At 56.5% G+C, this 19,202-nt stretch overlaps 1 protein-coding gene across 2 annotated transcripts in view; it reads left to right on the forward strand.

Moving 5' to 3' along the window:
* Nucleotides 1-10,617: 10,617 nt before the first annotated feature.
* Nucleotides 10,618-19,202, forward strand: part of KSR1 (kinase suppressor of ras 1) — a 155,655-nt gene continuing 147,070 nt past the window's right edge. For both annotated transcript variants that reach the window (XM_070061100.1, XM_070061101.1), the window contains exon 1: nucleotides 10,618-11,162. In XM_070061100.1, coding sequence (XP_069917201.1) covers nucleotides 10,932-11,162 — 231 coding nt within the window. In that variant the 5' untranslated portion in view covers nucleotides 10,618-10,931. The remainder of the gene's footprint in view (nucleotides 11,163-19,202) is intronic.

Here is a 19,202-nt window from a genome sequence, read left to right on the forward strand (position 1 = left end):
GCCACGTTCTGGCTGAACACGACTGAAAGTCAAGGGCAGCTGGGGTGGTGAGGGCGGCAGGAGCTGCCGGTGGGGATGGGACGAGGCAGGCCCCAGATCAGCTGGAGGGGAGGAGAGAGGAGCATCTGGAGAGGTTCCTGAGGGCTTCCTGCCCCTCCAGCTCCCTGCTCCCCGGGGCCCTTTCTGCTTTCTCGGCTGGGGTTCTTCTGGGACTGCTGCTCTGGGGCCGGGGTAGCCTCTCATTCCTCTCCCATCTGGTGGCAAGGGACGGCTCCCGGCTGTTGGTGGGGGGCTGAGAAGCGGTTCCCCTGTGGACAGCCTCGGAACTGCTGCTCCCTCTCCTGCGTGGCCCCACGGATTCCTGCCGGGAGCTACAGCCGGTTGAGACATTCCGTGCCCAGGCTCTCGCTGGGGGCCTGCCTGGTGCGCTACGTCTGTGCCAGTCAGAGATGGGGAAAAAAGACAACACAACTTTAAGAAAGATCATGAGAGCCATGGCACCCACACTGTGGCAGGAGCAGCCTGGGTACTGGGCCACTGAGCACAGGGACACACGCAGGTGTGCCGCATCTCTGTCCCCAAGAAGACGGTGAGAGTGGCGGGTGTGCGAATGGTCACAGGACCACCGAGGCCTGCAGCAGCCCCTCCCCTCCCAGGCGCTTACCCACCCACCGCCCTGGCGCCATCCCCAACAGTCTGGGAGAGTGGGAGTGGTCCCCAGTGGGCGGTGGGCGTGGCTTTGCATTTGTGGGTGGTGGGGGCAGAGGAGAGCTTTCCCAAGCCTTTGTCTTCTGCCTGGGATGAGGTTGGCGGACTCTCCACTTCCAGTAAAACAGGTCCTCCCAGGGTATTCATCCGGGCTTGTGAAAGGGCTGCGTGTTGCGTGGGCCCACCAATTCCTCCACGAACCACGCGCTTTCTGGAGCACTGGGCGACGTGTGAAAGTCCCCTTCCTCAGAGAACTCGCGGCCCAGTGCCAGAAGCAGGGGAGGAAACAACAGGTTTTGAGGCCGGGCTGAGCCCTGGGAACTTGGGCAGCTTGGAGGAAGCCAGCTGGGCCAGCCTGGAGGCGAGGCGACACCTGGGTGCTGAGTGGTGGGTTGGATTCTTGGGATCGAAAGTGAGCGAGTGGGGCTGGTGTTGTGGCAGAGCCGGTAAGGCTGCCGCCTGCGATGCCAGTGTCCCCTGTGGGCGCCACTTCGCCTCCCGGCTGCTCCACTTCCCATCCAGCTCCCTGCTAACATTCCTGGGAAAGCAGTGGAAGATGGCCCAAGTGTTTGGGCTTCTGCACCCATGTGAGAGACCTGGAAGAAGCTCCTGGCTTCAGCCTGGCCCAACCCCGGCCATTGCGGCCATTTGCGGAGTGAAACAGTGGATGGAAGATCTCTCTCTCTCTCTGTAAATTCTGCCTTTCAAATAAATAAACAAAAATTAAAAAAAAAAGTGAGCAGGTATCCTCCAGGCAAAGGGCAATCTGCAGGTCGCCCAGGCCACATTTCCGGTTATTCCATGAAGAAAACCCACAGGTTCCTGCTGACCCTGAAGAGGCTGGGCTGAAGCAAGTAGGTGAAAGGGCTTTGAGGAGTCCGTAGAACAACAGGACAAAAGAAACACCCGCATTAATCACGTCGCAGGTGTGGGGAGTGTCTCCGCCAGGATCCTCCCAGGGCTGGGAGCTGGGCCCCTGGAGGACAAAGGGGCAGGCTTTCTTGGACTTGTCTAGAACGCGTGCGCAGAGCATCTAGGAAGAGGCTATTTCCATTTAGGCACACACGCAGACTTTATGTTTTGTGGTTGCCGTGTTGTTTTTACTTTGACACCGTACTGTCCTCAGGGCCCTGTCCCCGGGAAGGACATAACATCCCCCTTCGTTTGGAGTCACTCCCCTCCTTCTTGCAAACAACCTGCCAGGAGCAGCTGCCCGCCCTCAACGCCGTGCCCCGACCCCCATCCATCACTCCCTTTTGCGGCCTGTGACCGCTGGGAAGCGTCTGGAATCGGAAAATCCTGTAATAACCATGGAAATGTTTGCTATGGTCACAGTGCGCTCACAGGCGCCAGTCGCAGGGGCTGAGCCTCTGCTGCACTGTTTACTCCGTCCCCATGACAGCCTCCTTGGGCGATTTGCGGAGGAGCGCCCTGGGGCCTGGAGAGACAAGGTGACTTGGGTAAGGTCCATTCTCAATGAGGGTTAGCATGGAAGATTAAACTGGGCTCCTGTCAGTCCAGCCCTGGCCGGTGAGCCTCCCGTGTACTGCCTCGGGGAGGCTAGACCCAGAGGGGCAAAGAGACACGTTTGAGCCTTCACCTTGTGGAGGTGTATAGGAGGCTTCATCTGCCACCAGATCCGGGTTTCTGGGGCCTCTGCTCAGGTGTCTTTCACATACGCGTGTAACACATGGAAGCAGAATTTAACCAGAAGGGAAGTTTCCTTCAAAAGACCCAGCAGAAGGGGCTGGCTCTGTGCTGATGGGTTAAGCTACTGCTTGCAATGCCAGCATCCCATACCTGAGCACCACTTTGAGTCCAGGCTGCTCTGCTTGCCAGTCCCGCTCCCTGCTAATACGCTGAGAAAACAGCCGAAGATGGCACAGGTGCCTGGGCTCCCGCCACCCGCATGGGAGACCAGATGGAGTTCCAGGCTTCCTACTTTTCCTGGCCCAATCCCTGGCTATTGCAGTCATTTGGAGGGTGAACCAGTAGATAGAAGTTCTATCTCTGCCTCTCTCTGTTATACTGCAATTTAAATAAATAAATATTAAAAAAAAGACCCAGTAGAATATTTAAGTAAAATTGTGTTCTTAAATTACTGACTCAGGGCTGGCACTGTGGTGTAGCGGGTAAAGTCGCTGCCTGCAGTGCTGGTATCCCATATGGGTGCTGGTTCGAGTCTCGGCTGCTCCACTTCTGATCCAGCTCTCTGCTTATAGCCTGGGGAAGCAGTAGAGGATGGCCCAAGTCCTTGGGTCCCTGTACCCACGTGGGAGACACAGAAGAAGCTCCTGGCTCCTGGCTTTGGATCAGCACAGCTCCAGCCCTTGCAGCCATCTGGGGAGTGAGCCAGCGGATGGAAGACCTCTGTTTCTCTCTGTGCCTCTTCTTCTCTGTCTGTGTAACTCTGACTTTTAAATAAATAAATCTTAAAAAAAGTACTGACTTTATCCTGCTATGTGATACTTGCAAAGCCCTTACAATTCATTCATTCGGCACCTACTATGCATGAAGCACCGTTCTGAGACACCGTTCTGGGGACACAGCAATGGCAGGACCTCTGGGGAACAGAGTACTCGACAAACCAGGCTGACAAACAGGGACAGAGTCGGTGAAGGGAACAACTGGGACAGCAGGACAGTGACAAGGGTCGGGGTGACTGTTTCACAGAGCTGGGTCAGAGACGATCCCTCTGGGGAGGTGACAGTGGCGTGGAGGATGGATGTGAGGCAGCACGGAGCACCTGGTTGGGGCCATGTAGGGAAGAGATAAAGGCCCCGGGCTGAGCTCTGGAGCAAGGTGGCTGCACCTGCCACTGTCCCTCGGGTTTGGTACTTGGGGGCCCCTGGTGACCTTCAAAAGGAGGGTTTCAGGAGACAAGCCATGAGTGAGGGGCGCAAGGAGGTCTGTGGAGATAGAAGAAATCAGGGAACAATAGCGGAGCCGACAGGAAGGCGAACTTTCTAGGACAGGCGGGAGGGCTGCCAGGCGCCAGGCAGCAGGCAGCAGGCAGGCCGGTTTGAGGTTTGTGGACAGGACTTTAAAGAGCGGCTTTCAGCAGGGTTGTGTGCTTCTCCAGTGTGGGCCAGCTGCTCCGTGGAGAGCTGGGTTTTATAAGGGCTGGGATTTAGCCAGGTTCCTCGGGTGGTCAGAGAGGGAGCAGGCTCACTGAGGGTGTCAGCCAGGGGTGACAGTCATGGGGGAACGCGGGTCGCCACAGAGCAGGGAGGGAGGAAGACGCAGGACCTTTTTTGTCAGTGAAAAAGCAGATAATGAAAGTGGAGGGGGGGCAGGGGTTTAGCCCAGTGGTTCAGACGCCCACATCCTACAGCGGAGTGCCCGGGTTTGATTCCCGGCTCCGACTCCTGACTCCATTTTCCTGCAGCCTCCACGCCCTGGGAGGTAGCAGGTGATGGCTCAGGTAGTTAGGTCACTCCTGCCCATGTGGGACACCTGTTCCCAGCTCCCAGCTTCACTCTGGCTCAATCCTTGCTGTTGTGGGCGTTTGGGGAGTGAACCAGCAGATGGGAGCCATCTTTCTCTCTCTCTCATCTCTCAACTAGAGAGGTCTTTAAAAGTGCAGTGTGCAAAGTCCTACGTTAGAAAGATTAATTGAGATGTGGGAGAGGAAGCGGTGTGCACATGAGCTGGCCCTCCAGTGTGAATGGGAATCTCCCTGGGAAGATGATGGCAGAAGTGACAGCCTGGGCAAAGACACCATGGCAGGGAACCCCACGGGGGGCCCAGGAGCCCTGCGTGAGGCCCTTGGGGGATCCATGGACGGCTGCAAGGGGCCCCCTGGACCCCAAAGTTGTACTGCAGTTTTGGGGATCTGTGCAGTCATTTTTTCTGGAGAGAAGCTTTTTTATTTTTTCACCAGATCCTTAAATAGGGACGTCGACTCAAAACAGCCTTGGGTAGCCGATAAGCTGGGAGCGGTCAGCAGGGCCCGGGACTGAAGGACCTCGTACGCCTTGTTCGGGAATTCAGACTGCACGCTGAGGTCAACATGGAGCCCGTGGGGGTTGTCCAGCTGGGGAGAAGCCCGTGGGCGGAGCCTTAGAAGACAACACAGGTTTCCTGCCAGCTCGGAGAGAAGCAAAGTCCTTCTAGCAATTATAAAGTGATGGCACAGGCAGCTGGGGGTTCCTTGTCCACAGGTGGGAAAGATTTGAAAAGCATATGGTGTCTGCACTGAACATGCATGCATTTTTTTCTTGTCATCGTTTCCTAAATAACAGTATAACAACTATTTTCATACTGTTAGGTATTATGAGTAATCTGGAGATGATGTAAATTACACAAGAGGATGGATGTGGATTATCTGCAAATACCACGCCACTTATGCAAGGGATTTGTGCACACATGGAGTTTGGGACTGGGGGGAGCGTCCTGGGAGCAGTCCCCATGGCTCCATCCCTAGAGACTGGCTCAGTGCTGAGCATTTGCTGAATGAATAAATGAGCACAGGAGTCTGTGGAAAGTTGTTGGAAAGTGCATATTAGAAAAAAATGCATGGATTTCAAAGTTATTTTTTACCCTAATAAACTTACTTCTTAATTCCACTTTTCTATGACTTTTTTTTTTTTCATTTTTTATTTGAAAGGCAGAGTGACACAGAGAGAGTGAGAGTCAGTGACAGCGAGGTCCTACACCACTGGTTCGCTCCCCAAATGTCTGCAGCAGCCAGGGCTGGGCCAGGCCAATGCCAGGTGCCTGGAACTCTATGCGCGTGGCCAAGTATTTGGGCTATTGCCTACTGCCTTCCAGGATGTACATTAGCAGAATCTGGATTGGAAGAGGAGCTGGGACTTGAATACAGGCACTCTGAGATGTGATGGTGTTTTAACAACTGTGTCAAATGCCTGCCTATCCACAGACTTTAAAAAATACATATATATTGGAGCTGGTGCTGTAGTACAGCGAGTTAAAGCCCTGGCCTGTAGCACTGACATCCCATATGGGCGCTGGTTCTAGTCCCGGCTGTTCCTCTTCCAATCCAGCTCTCTGCTATGGCCTGGGAAAGCAGGTACCCATGTGGGGACCCAGAAGAAGCTCCTGGCTCCTGGCTTCAGATCGGCGCAGCTCTGGCCGTTGTGGCCAATTGGGGAGTGAAACAGCGGATGGAAGATCTCTCTCTCTCTTTCTGTCTCTACCTCTCTCTGTAACTCTTTCAAATAAATAAAATAAATTTTTAAAATACATAAATATATATATTTATTTAAAAGGCAGAGTGACAGAGAGAGAGAGCACGTGAGAAATAGAAGGACAGGTGGTAGGGATGGGGAGTCTTCCATCCACTGGTTTAGTCCCCAGATAACTGCACTAGGCAGGAGTGGGCCAGGCCCCCAAGCACTGGAGAGGGCACTTCAAGAAGTTCATGGCTAGGAGGCCATCATCGTCATGCAGCGGCTTAAAGCTGACAGTTGCTATGCTGTTCTGCCTGCTCCTCTTCAGACCCACCCTCCTGTTAATGCACCTGGGAAGGCAGCAGAAGATGGCCCAAGTACCTGGGGTCCCGGATGGACTTCCTGGCTACTGGTTTCAGCCTGGCCAAGCCCTGGCTGTGCTGAGCATCTGGTAGTGAACAAGCAAATGGAAGGTCTTTCTCTGACTCTGGCTCAAAACAAAAAGAAAGAAAAGAGGGGCCGGCGCCATCTCTCCCTTGGTTGATCCTCCGCCTGCAGCGCCAGCATCCCATATGGGCGCCGGGTTCTAGTCCCAGTTGCTCCTCTTCCGGTCCAGCTCTCTGCTGTGGCCCAGGAGGGCAGTGGAGGATGGCCCAAGTACTTGGGCCCCAGCACCCTCATGGGAGACCGGGAGGAGGCGCTTGGCTCCTGGCTTCGGATTGGTGCAGTGCGCCAGCCATTTGGGGGAGTGAACCAACGGAAGGAAGATCTTTCTCTCTGTCTCTCTCTCACTGTCTATAACTCTACCTGTCAAATAAAAAAAAAAAAAAAAAAGAAAGAAAGAAGGAAAGAAAGAAAGAAAGAAAGAAAGAAAGAAAGAAAGAAAGAAAGAAAGAAAGAAAAGAGAAGAAAGCATGTCTCCTGCTAAGTGTGGTTTTTCCCCATGTACTTAGAGAGCTGCTCTTCTAAAAACTGACTGTATCCTTGGGGATTTTGCTAACACGCAGGGCATGCTTCAGTTGATCTGGTCTTGAGCTTGAGGTTGTATCTCACACATGCTTCCAGGCAGGGAAGTTGCTGCTGCTCCCGGACCACATTAGCAGAGAAAAATCCAAACTTTCTTCCCATGTCCTACTTTATCTGGCCCCTGCCCAGCTCTCCCACGTCATCTGCAACCTCTGTTCTCCTCTCTCATCATGCTGCAGTCACACTGGCCTTCGTTCTGTTCCTGGAGGCGGCCAAGTTGTCCCCACTTCAGGGTCTTTGCACGTGATGTTCCCACCGCCTGAAATGCCGCTTTCCTGGAGCCCCACGTGGCTCGCTGCTTTGCTTTATTTAGATCTTAATTCAAGATCAGTCAAGCACTTCTCTGACCCTTCATCTAATGAAGCACCTCGTCCTCTCGGGTCTATCAGCTATCTGCTTGCTTTTTTTTTTTTTTCCTTTTTCCTAGCATCTGTCACTCTCTGAATTTATCTGGTCATACATTTATTGTTAATTTCCTGTCTCCACTTCCATTCCAAATGTTTAAGGACTTGGTTTCTTTCACTCTGAGCCTATCCCAAGCCCGGCCCATGGTAGGCACCCCTTTCATGTCTGTTGGACCTCTGGGGGACCATGCTTCCAAGGTTGCTGTGGCACTGAGATGCGTTCCAAGCCGGGAGAACTTAGAGTGACACTGAGGCAGACTGGAGGGAAGGGTGAGGAGGATGCAAAGTTTCTGTGCTGAGAATGATGCGGAAAAACATGTCTCAAGCACCTAGACATGACGTTGAACCTCAGGATCATCACCTAATACACAGAGTCGCCTAACTCGAAGAGACTCACTCTGGAAGCAGGTGGGGGAAGAAGGTGACTAAGGTGAGTTCAGTGACTTCCTGAACCCTTGGCAAGTGTTAGTGAGCAACAGTAACTGATGACTGATTAAATAACTAAATAGCTGCTCTTGCTTTACGACTATCCTGTAGTTAGCCATTCATTTCCCCACACATTATCACTGTCTTGGAAATGAGGAGCCTATCTGAGATTAGGAGACCTGCCCAAGGTCACGCAAGACTGGCAAATGAGAGATGGAGCTGACAACCCTGCTCCCTGTACCAGCTCCGTCAGTGGTAAGAAGCCCCGCCCCCTTCCCTGCTTCAGGCCACCACCTCACATTCTGCTTACTTGTTTGTCTGTCTGTCCATTTCCTCTTGCCAGGGTATAGATTCCCTGCAGGTAAGGATCTTTGTTTTCTTCCCTCGAGTTTCCCAGAGCCCAGGACAGGGCCTGCCACACGGGCTCACGCTTAAGGAACGCTTGCTGAATGTTAGAAGGTTGGATGAAAGGATTCTTTGCAAATCTTTGCTTTCTGCACCTCGATGAGGCAGCTCTGTAAATGTGTGGCTGTGAGAACACTAAATCCAGTGGGGAGGGCTGGCGTCCACTGAGACTACCTGGGAAGGGCAGCTGCGGACCCCTGGATGCTTTAGGCCATCAGAGGGAAGACTGAGTCTGTGGGAGAGGGGCCGGGCAGCCGGGGAGCCGCATGCACCCCATCTCCAGCCCTGACACCACCATCCTGGCGCTGCATGGGGGCGTGCATGCCGCAGGCTGGCGGTGGCCTTTCTCAGGACGTGACTTCCCACATTAAGTGGCCCTGGAGGGACAATGTGTTGACCAGGCCCCAGTGGCAATTACAAGCTTGATGTAAGTGCACAAATAGGCACTTATCAGGAAATCTCTTGCAAATTGCATTAGAGTGAGTCATTCGTGCAAGCCTAGCAGCTCTGGCTGCTGGACACATGGAGGTTCTGAGCCGGCCAGGTGGAGCCGAGGCTCGTCTCTCAACATTGCTCTCTGGCCCGCAGCATCAGCACCACCAGAACCTGCTGGAAACACATGCGCTCCGGCCCCATCCTCTGACCTGTGTGACAGGGAACTAGGGACGGCTTTGTCCTGCCAGGAAGGAACAAGCTCTCCGGGTAATTCTGAAGCAAGGTCAAGTCTGCGAGCCTGATGACAGTTTCTCTTTCAGGGCAGTTATTGCTCTGCTGCAAGGGGCAGGGCGGGGTTAAGGTGGCAGTCAGAGGTGGGGGAGAATTCATAGGTCCAGTGCGGGGGTTCTGTTACAAACCCAGTGAGGACCGCGTCAGTGAGTCTTCACGGGGAGGGGCAAGGAGACCCCTTGTGTTTCAAAAAATCCCAGAGCGGGGGTTAGTTTGTAAAAGCACATTTTACAGTTATCATAATTTCCTTTCTTCTTTAAAGAACATTTATTTCTTTGAAAGGCAGAGTGATGGGGGAGATATCGCCCAACTGCTTGTTCACTCCCCAAATGGCCACATTGGCAGGGTCTCAGCCAGGAGCTCCATCCTGCCTTTAGACATGATATTTATTTTGAAATGCCAAATGACATTAACAGAAAGTGTAACGTATTTATTTATTTGAAAGGCAGAGAGAGAGAGAGACAGAGACAGAGAGATCTTCTTTCTCCTCCTTCATTCCTCAAATGCCTGCAGCAGCAGGCACAGGGCCAGGCTGAAAGCCAGAAGTCTGGAGCTCCAGCCCGGTCTCCCATGTTGGGGGCAGGGACCCAAGCTCTTGAGCCATGGCTGCTGCCTCCCAGGAAGCTGGAACTGGAAACACAGGCAGGATTCGAACCCAGGCACTCCAATATGGGACTCGTCTCAAGTGAGGTCAACCGCTGTGCTGAGCGCCTGCCCCTATAGAAGGTGTAATACAAACTGCCACCCAGTACCATTGTCTATTCTCAAGTGAGAATGTGCGTGGATCCCACCTCCTGTCCAGTCCTCACCCTGAAGAAAGCTCCATCTGTCTACACACACACACACACACACACACACACGCACACGCGCGCGCCTAAGCCTCAGCTGGGCTGAGAGATAAGAGCCACCGGCACAGGAGGACCGGACCCAAAGAGCGGCCACGCCGCCTGCCCAGTGTCACGGGCCCTCGCCGTGTGCCGCGCTCCGGCCTGGATTTTGCTCTGTGGGGATAAATGAGAGACTTGTGCCACCAAGGAGCGACAGAAAACTCCACATCCTTCCTGCTGGCGAGTCTCGCGGGTCCGGAGCTGTCGCACCTGGATGGGCGTCTGGTGTCTCGGGTTCACAGAAAGCACACGGGGTGACCCGAGGCGGTGGAGGTGGGCGCAAGCGCCACGCGCGCCGCCGCTCGACCCTCAGGACCGCTACCCCCGGCGCCAGCCATCAGCCCGCAGCCATGCGCGCCCGGACGCCCTCGCGTTCTGAGAAAGGGCCGCCGCCCAGAGTCGCATCCCGCGCCTGGCGAACCCCGACACTTATTTTGTGGGCCGCCTCCAGGAGAAAGTCCTTTCATTTTTCTCCACGCCTGAGAACTCCCAGTTCTCAGACAATTAAAAGTGCGGTGTGAGCCATTACAGAAGTACTTCAAGCCCCTTCCCACTAGATGGCGGCCCCTCAACCCACATAAACGTTCCGGAACCTCCCCTGTCCGGGAGTTCCAGGGCTCGGCTGCCGCTGAGGAACGGTGGGATGCACACCCTCCTCTCGTCCAGCGGGATACGGACCCCCTATCCGGCCTGATTCGGGAGCCGCCGGCAGCTCCTAGGCCGAGGCGGGCGGCGGGGGCGGGTGGGAAGAGGGGGCGCCCAGACCCTCAGCGCCGGGGCCAGCAGCGGCGCGGAGCAGCCCCTCCCGGGAGGATAGCCGGGGTGGGCTCTCCCGCGGCACCCCCGCTCGCCGGGAGCCCAGAGCCCGCCGCCCGGCGCGGACAGCTGGCCCCGAGGGCGCGGGCCGCGCGGCAGGTGCGCGGCGCGGACTACAAGTCCCAGCATGCCCCGCCGCCCTGACCCGGCCCCCGCCGCCGCTTAAAGGCTCCGGGAGCCGCAGCCGTCGGGTCGCCGCGGCTTTCGCTTTGCTGCGGCTGCTGGGCGGGCGGGAGGAGCGGACTCGGCGGCCGGCTCTCCCGGCGTCCGGGCTCTGGCCACGCCGAGGGGCGCGCCTCGTCCAGCCCTCCGGGCTCGGGGACTCCCTGCCGAGGCGCCCGCGCCCCCGACCCCCGCCCCGGGCTCCTCGCCTCGGCTCCCAGCGGCCCCGATGCCGAGGCATGGATAGAGCGGCGCTGAGCGCGGCGGCGATGGGCGAGGAGAAGGAGGGCGGCGGCGGGAGCGCCGCGGCGGCCGCGGATGGGGGCGCCGGGGCCGCGGCCAGCCGGGCGCTGCAGCAGTGCGGGCAGCTCCAGAAGCTCATCGACATCTCCATCGGCAGCCTGCGCGGGCTGCGCACCAAGTGTGCCGTGTCTAACGACCTCACCCAGCAGGAGATCCGGACCCTGGAGGTAAGGGGCCGCGGCGCCGGGGCGGGGGGGGGGGGGCGGTGGCCTCTACGCCTCCCTCCCGGCCCGAAGATTCTCCTGCTGGAGTTGCGTCCTTGAGCCGGGTCTCCCCGGTGGAGGCGGCCCCTCGAGGACCCAGGACCAGCCTCGCCAAGGGCGACGTTTTGGGGGCGGGGGTTGCTTAGTGTGAACCGAGATGGAGGCTCGAGGCGCCGTACGCGTGGACATCCCCGGCCTCGCCTCCACCCCATTTCTAGTTTGCGGGGCCGCAGGGCTCACGCCGGTGCAGCCACGCGCCGGGCTTTGCCTCGTGTGCTAGGCGGATCCCCCTGAAGTGTGAGCGCCGGCCCGCCCTCCTCTCCCTTCCCCTCACGTCCCAGACTCCGTCCTGTCCCTTCCTTTCTCCCCTCCTCCAGGTCTCTGTCTGCTGCCTTTCAGAACGCGTTTGCTGAGGCTGCATTTGTGCTGTTCAGTCGTTGGGTGCTTTCCTTTGGCGTTGTCACCGCGGTTCCCTGCTCCAAACGCTCGGAATTCGCGGACTCCTCCCTCCCCGCAGACACTGGATTTGGGCTTAGAACGGATTATGCTGGGGAAGGCAGCCTTGGGTGGGAAGATGACACGGTTGGAGGGGTTCCGCTGGAGGAGATGGCCTGGGGTGTAGAGGAGAAAGATACTCGGCCCCCCCACTTGCAAATGATGGCTGGGAAGTGCCCCATTAAAAGGATTTGGAGGAACCAGCGAGAGGGGTGGTTGGGTTCTCACAAGGTGGAGCTCTCGGCAACCCCGTACACAATAGAGGGAAACCAATGCAGTCCCAATTTTGTCCAGAGACTGGGAGACCTGCGAAATTCTGGGGGCCAGTTAATAGCCGCCGTGTCTTGAAGGGGGGCTTCTCAGCACCCTGCATTGCTACATCTGTCCCTCTGCAGGTCTGGGAAGTTTCATTTTATTAGTGCCCCCCCTCCTGCTAATTACCTCTGCCAGCTGTCACAGGGCCAACCGTGATTGCAGGAATTGTTACAGAGCCGATCCTCCCTCTGTGCCACCACAAGCCCGAATCCTTGTTTGATCCAGAATGCTCGGGGATGACTCTCCCTCACTCCTATTTTTCTTAAAAGCAACCAAGCTGGGGACATTGGAAGACGGCAGTCAGTGCTGGCTGTTAATTTTTTTTTTTTTTTAATTACAGTTGCTATAGCAGCGCTGACCAGGGCACACCGACAGAACCCCTACCACCGGCCTTTCTGTATGCACACTGCCGTTTTCCACAACTGATTTCTCGAACACAGCTGAGTGTGTTTGCCCAGCAAACTCGAGTTTTTCAGCCCACACAATAGGGGGCCTGTGTGGCTTAGTTCCGGGAGGAGGGGTCGCTGTGTTGTTGGGCTCAGAGAAGATTCTCTGGTGTGGCCTCTGCCGATCCTGCCCAGTGTTTGTGCAGTGCTCCTGGCTCCCAGAGTGCGTAGGCAGGAGAACCGCTCGCTGTCCTTGCTCTGGAAGTGGCCTGCGGTCCTCCAGGTCGCCTGAGCTCCAGAGCCGCTGGTTTTGAGGAAGGTGTGAAGTCTGTGCTATTGGGATGGTGTCGCTGGCAGCTGGGGCCCCGTCGCAGGAAGACCCACAGGTGACTGGCAGGGTGGGTGCACTCAGCCCCGGCTCTCTGTGCAAGCCCCTGGGCTGTGCCTTTGGTGCCCTGGCTCCCCGAAAAGGCAGGACCTGGGTCGCTTCTTAGCATGGGAATTTAGACCCCCGAGTCGGCCCCAGCTAGCTGGGGAGAGCCCTGGGGGCCTCCGCCTCCTCATCTGCAGACTGCAGCTTGGAGTGAGTCTGGGGGCTCTCCCAGCTCTGAGGTCTGTGGTTCAGTGAAGGAGATGCGGGTCGGACGTTTGTGATTGCAATTATTCGTGCTCCTGGTTTAGAACGGTTCTAAAATCCCGACTTCATGAACTGGTGAGAGCTTCGAGAGGGGAGCTGTGTGGTGAACAGAAAGCCCCCGGCTTTGAAATTGGGTCTGGTTCCGTGTGTATGGCTGTGGGCAAGTCCCGTGACCACTTATCTCTGGCCTCCCCTTCCGCCGGCGCGCACACCTGCAGCGTGTTCCGAGGCCGTGGGTCCACACGGTGACCTCTGGAAGGTCCTGCCTTGGAACTTGCCCTTGTGAGGGTCCACTGGCCTTCAGGGCACCTTTAGGGGAAGGAGCTGCTACCGCTGGCGCCGGCGCCCAGAGGTGGGTGACAAGGGCCAGAAAGCAACCCCAGCGTGCGGGGTTGGAGTGGCTCAGCCACAGCAGCCCGGCCAGCCAGCGGCTGTGTCTCCTGGGCTCTTTCCTGTTCTGTGGGCTTCTCTGGCTCGCTGGGCTGGACTCCCCAGACACTGCACTTGCAACATTAGATTCCCAGCCTGGAAAGAAGGGTCTGACTCGAGGGCTGGGCTTACACAACCGCATCAGGCTTCTGCCAGCAGCTTAGGAACCCCGGCCCATGCCGGCCCTGGTTGAGTGCGCCCTCAGTGTGAGAAGTGGCACGTGAGATGTCCCTGCCGGGGCAGGCTGTGTTGCCCACCAGCCCAGGCTATGACGGTGTCGGGGGTCAGCGTGCCTGCGTGCCCTGTGGTGGCTTTTCTCTGTAGCAGTCTGGCTTGGCTTGAAGAGCGTGGAAGGAGGGTTTCCTGTTTGCCTCCTGCCTGCCTGGCGGTGTGCTGGACTCTTCTCCATGTCCTGGCATTGCCTGGTGAGCCACCTGCCTTCACCACCCCCACGTTCCTCTCTTTGTGGGAGGGCAGGGAAAGGACCTGGAACCAGAGTTGGGGTTTGTGAACAGAAGTGGTGCCCTGGCTCCCCAGCTCCTCCCGCAGTCTGAGAGCCCCACCGAGGCCCCAGGGGAGGCCCCCCTCCTCCAGGTGTGCTCGCAGGGCCCCACGCCAGCCGCCTCCTTCCTCCCCACTGGGTGCCCTGGTGCCCGCCTGTGCTGGGGAGACTGGCGTGCAGAAGCAGGCCTTGTGGCGAGTCCCACTCTGGGGACACTGCAGCTTGCTGTCCCTGCCAGCCTACTAGTGCTGCCCGGAGACCGGCTTGGCCACACGGGATCGCCCCAGCCTGCCCTTGTTCTAGGGAAAAGTCTCCCAGCGAGGCTTCCTGGGGAAATGGGTTTCCCGGGGCCCTGGCCCGTGAGGCTCCTCTAGGGAGGAGCACAGGGGCACTGTGGTAAGAACGGTTCCTGGCTTAGCTGTGTCCCTGAGGGAGGCCCAAGGTCAGGGAGGCCTGCCCTCCTCCCCCAGCCGACCAGAGGTCAGGTCAGGTGGGGAAGACCTGCTGGGAGGGGACAGGGCTGCCACCTGGCCTCAGATCCGGTCCCTAGTGGGTGAGGCATGGCCAGAGCATCCCTTCCTACTGAGGTACTGAGGCGCTTCCCAGGCTGCCAGCTGGCAGTGCCCTGAGGTGGGTGGGGTGCTGCAGGGGCGCTGTGGGTGTGAAGGGGGGCCAGGCAGGTGCCTGGCAGGGCCACCAGGGGAGACGACCCCCGACCCTGCACTGGGAGACCCGCTGCCCCTCTGGCCGGTGCAGCCTCCTGGTTTTCAGGGAAATATTCCCAGAGTCTTGTGACGGCTCTCGAGTCGCACGGCCCTGGCAGCACCGAGACCGAAACCTGGTTTTCCTTTCCCCGCCGAGCCGGAGAGCGGCATCTCTCTGCCTTTGCTCCGCTGCCACTCGGTTAACCCCTGTACTTTTGGAGTCGGCTTTCCCCTTGACAGCTTTTCCCCTGGTCACACCTACTTTCCTGAGTGTTCCTTAGAGGCTGCCTGGAGGAGGAGGCCTTATCAGATCTGCAGCCCAGGTCATTGTGGAGGCGGGGAGGCCCTGGTTTGCTGCCTGGGGGAACACTGATGGGAGGGCCTCCTCCCCTCTCCTTGCTCTGGATTGGCTCAGAATTCTGGAAAGCAGCATTCCACACCACCAGCATTCTGGTCTTGCCCCGGCTCTGGTCTGGAGAGGGCCCAGGGCCCAGCGGCAGTGGCCTGCAAGAGTGGGGGGAAGCAGCAGGTCTGTGGCCAGGTCTCTAAGCTGTGCTTTTTAAAAAGGACACCCTTTCACACAGGCTGGGTGAAGTCTTTTTCTGCATTCACTTCAAAGGGAAAGCTACAGAGGTGCCTTTGAGGTTGCAGGAATGGCCTTGGCAGACAGAGGGTGGCCGCTCTCGGTCTCCCGCTGTGTGGAGCACTCTGCTGGGCTCTTGGCTTGCGTGGCCCCGTGGAACACTCACAGTGGCCCTGTGAGATTTTGCCCTTGTTCTGCTGCTGAGGGATTGAGAGGCTGTGTTCTCAGGTGTTTGAACCTGGGTTGACTGAGGATGCTCTGAGCTCCGTGGCTGTGTGTGGAAACTGTGGCAGTGGTGGGTCAAGGTCATGGCTGCTGAGACCACAGAAATGGCCCTTAGCAGAAAGAGCTGGCCTGGGGGTACTGGGCTGCCTGATGACCATCCCAGGCTGTGTGGCTTCTGAGTTTGGGTGTGGGACTGCTTCCCTAATGTCCAGCCCAGCACATCCTCAAAGACAGGCCGCTGTCAGCAAGCCGGGGCGCATCTAGCTCTGCCTTCTGAGAAACGAGAAGCTGCCCAGAGATCAGCTTACTCATAATTTTTTCAATGGCTACCTGCTGTATTTCTGATAAACAGATTATTCTTTAACTTCCTACTTTTAATTAAAAATATTTAAAAAATAAACTGTGACAATATGTTCACTGCAAAAAGAAAAGAAAACACAGGGTGAACCACAGCAAACACCCCCAGCACCCATTCTCGGAGTTAATTCCGTGAACATGTTGCTGTGTGTGCATCCAGTCTTTTTATCCTCCACATTTGTGTACAAATGTACATGTGTGGACGTGTGGAAAATACTGTGTGTGTGGCCTTCAGTCTACATCAGCACAAATACAAAGGTGTCATCACTGTCAGTGGTGTGTCCTGTGATCGGACCACAGTCATCTAACCGGCCAGGCGCTGGCCGTCCATCCTGTTTGTAAGTCTTGCTTTTGTAAATCACACAGCACTAAGCAGTTCCTAGAAGCGGAGTTTGCTGGGTCAAAGTGTAAGAACACGTTTAACATAGGAACACTTAAGATTTTTTTTTTTAAAGAGTTATTTATTTGAAAGGCAGAGTTACAGAGGGGGAGAGACACAGGGAGAGAGATCGTCCATGCGCCCCGACACTTCAGATCTCTAGGGCGTCTGTCTCCCTGCCCTGCAGGACTGCCGGCACTTGGGAGGTGGCAGCCATACGCATCTATCCTGTACGGCACCACATGCGCAGCCACGATGGGTGTGCAGGACTTTCAACGGGAGACGGGACTGGACCCGGGAGCTGAGGGTCAGGAGCGCGTGTCCCGGTTGTGCGGCTGCGCGTGTCTGAGGTTCTGGGTGGTGTGTCAGGGATGGGGGCTCTCGTTCTGGGGCTGTCTTCAGGGGTGTGGTGGGGGCCCTTGGGCTGAGCAGTTAGAGGAGACTGTTTCCTTGCTCTACGGCTGGCGTGCAGGCGTCTGCACTGGCTGCCTCTGGACAGTGCACAGCCACACTAGCCTTGAGCTCTTGAGGCTCGAGGAAGGCACTGCTCGTAACCGTCACCTTGGTTTCACGACTAACCACAAAGACCCATCAGAGAGCTATTTGGGGTGCCTGGCTCTGGGCTGATTGGGTAGAGAGGTGGGTTCCTAAGGCCTGCAGAGGATCTTGGGATTTCCATCAGCCCAGCCTTCTCGTCATATGGGAGAGAACACTGAAGACCTGTGGGGAATTGACTTAGCAGGACCACCTGTTAGGGGAATTAACACATGGCGGTCCCTAAAGGACCCCTGGGCTGGGCTCAGAGCTGGGCCCACACCTAGTAAGACGTGGTTCCAGCTGGAGCCAGGTCTGCTGGCTGGGGTGAGCCGCAGCCGGCCAGTTCTGCCCTCTCTATGGTGCTGGGTCTGGATCTCCAGGGGTTTCCTGCAAGAGGAAGCAGATGGGTTTATTCTCAGCTCCACCTGCAAGTCCCGGGCACCCTGAGGACTGGAGGGATTCTTGGAAATCCTTTTGGGGTTTTGTATGGATAGTATTTTTTTTTTTTTTCTTTAGCATTTGTTTATTTGAAAGACAGAGTTAAGAGATACAGAGGCAGAGGCAGGAACAGATCTTCCATCCGCTGGTTCACGCCCCAGATGACTGCAACAGCCAGAGCTTGGTCAGGCTGTTGTAGGATCACAGAACTCCATCCAGGTCTCCCATGTGGGTGGCAGGGACCCAAGTACTTGAGCCGTCACCCGCTGCTTCGCAAGGTGTGCAGTTAGCAGGAAGCCGGATCAGAAGCAGAGGAGTCAGGACTTGAACCAGGCACTCTGCTATGGGATGTGGGCGTCCCAAGCAGTGACTTAATTGCTGCCCCAAAGCCCGCCCTCATCTTTTCATGTTTCTGCCCTCCAAATAATTAGAAGAATACATGAAGACTTGTGTTAAACATTTCTTGAAAGGAAAAGAATATATGTGTGAGTGAAGTGTGACTCTATGGCAGTTATGGACTTGACCAGCTACAATCAGGAACTTTCTGTACAGCTTAAACTACATAGTTGTATTGGCAACATTGTGGTCTTGAGGGTCTTGAGGGTGCAGATCTGATGAGGGAAGCTGCTGGCGGGGTGGTGGGCTTTCTTCAGGGCACCTAGAGCAGCTGAGTCCCACTTGAGCCAATTAATTTGAGTTAGTTTGATACGGATAAGCGGACCAACTTTGCTCACTTTGCACAGTTTTGCTGATGAGAAAAAAAAACTGTTACAGGTAATCTTTACTGTTATTTTCTCTCTCCCTGTGTCTCTCCCCCTCTGTAACTCTGCCTTTCAAATAAATAACTCTTAAAAAAAAAAAAATCTTAGGTGTTCCTATGTTAAACGTGTTCGTACACTTTGACCCAGCAAACTCCGCTTCTAGGAACTGCTTAGTGCTGTGTGATTTACAAAAGCAAGACTTACAAACAGGATGGACGGCCAGCGCCGGGCCGGTTAGATGAGTGCGGTCCGATCACCGGACACAGCCACTGACAAGTGAAAATAACAATAAGTGACAGGCAGAGGGATCTTCCGTCTGTTGATTCACTCCCCAAGTGCCAGAAACAGGTAGGGCTGGGGCCGGGAACTCAACCTGTGCCTCTCACATGGGTGGCAGAGTCAAGTCCTTGAGCTGTCCCCTGCTGCCTCCCAGCGTGTGCATTGGCAGGAAGCTGGAATCAGAAGCGGTGCTGGGACTCGAACCCAGGGACACCTGTGTGGGTTGTGGACATCCCAAGTGGCATCTTAATCGCTGTGCCACACAAGTGCTTTTTAAAAACATCCCACAGGCACTCCCCTGAGGACTCCCGCCTGCTAGGTCTGGGACCCTTGCGAGGACTTGCTGCGGCCTGTGTGGGAGCCTTCTGGTAGTCCATGGTGTGCCGCATCAGCCGGCCCCCTTCCGGAGATCCTGGAGGATAAGCCTCCCGTTGTAAAGGCCCTGAGAAGGCCTGCAGCAAGTCACTGACTCACGGGGACTTTGTCCCCACTGATCATGACTGGGGAAACGCTGTCGTAGCCATACACAGGCTTTGTTTCAGCTGCTGCTGTCTTTATATTTTAGGTTTTTATGAAACTGAGGTCCCTCCCGTTGGTGGGTCGAGCAGCCACCCGTGTCCCTGTAGGCTTTCCCGTCCCGGAGAGGTGGCCTTTTGTCAAGGGTGGTGGCGCACAGAGGGAAGCCCGTGTCCTCTGGCGTCTGCTAGTAGTTAGGGACAGCTCCACTGTGCCCTTCCGTGAAGAAGAGGCAGAGGGCCCGAGAGGTCTGCCTGCCTACTCGCTGCCGCCTCCTGCCCTCCAGGAACCTCGCTGCTGGCCGGAGAGGACCGGGGCAGACGGCCATGGGCGCGCGGAGCCTGGGCTGTGAGGGCGGGCAGAGGCCGCTCTGCAGATGAGGAATGCGTTTGCAAACAAGAAAGGAAGTGCTGGCTGGGAAAGGAAAGGAAGCGGCTTCCTGTTTCTGGCGGGGCTCTCTG

This window comes from Oryctolagus cuniculus, chromosome 17, assembly GCF_964237555.1.
Source record: "Oryctolagus cuniculus chromosome 17, mOryCun1.1, whole genome shotgun sequence".
Classification (NCBI taxonomy): Eukaryota; Metazoa; Chordata; class Mammalia; order Lagomorpha; family Leporidae; genus Oryctolagus; species Oryctolagus cuniculus.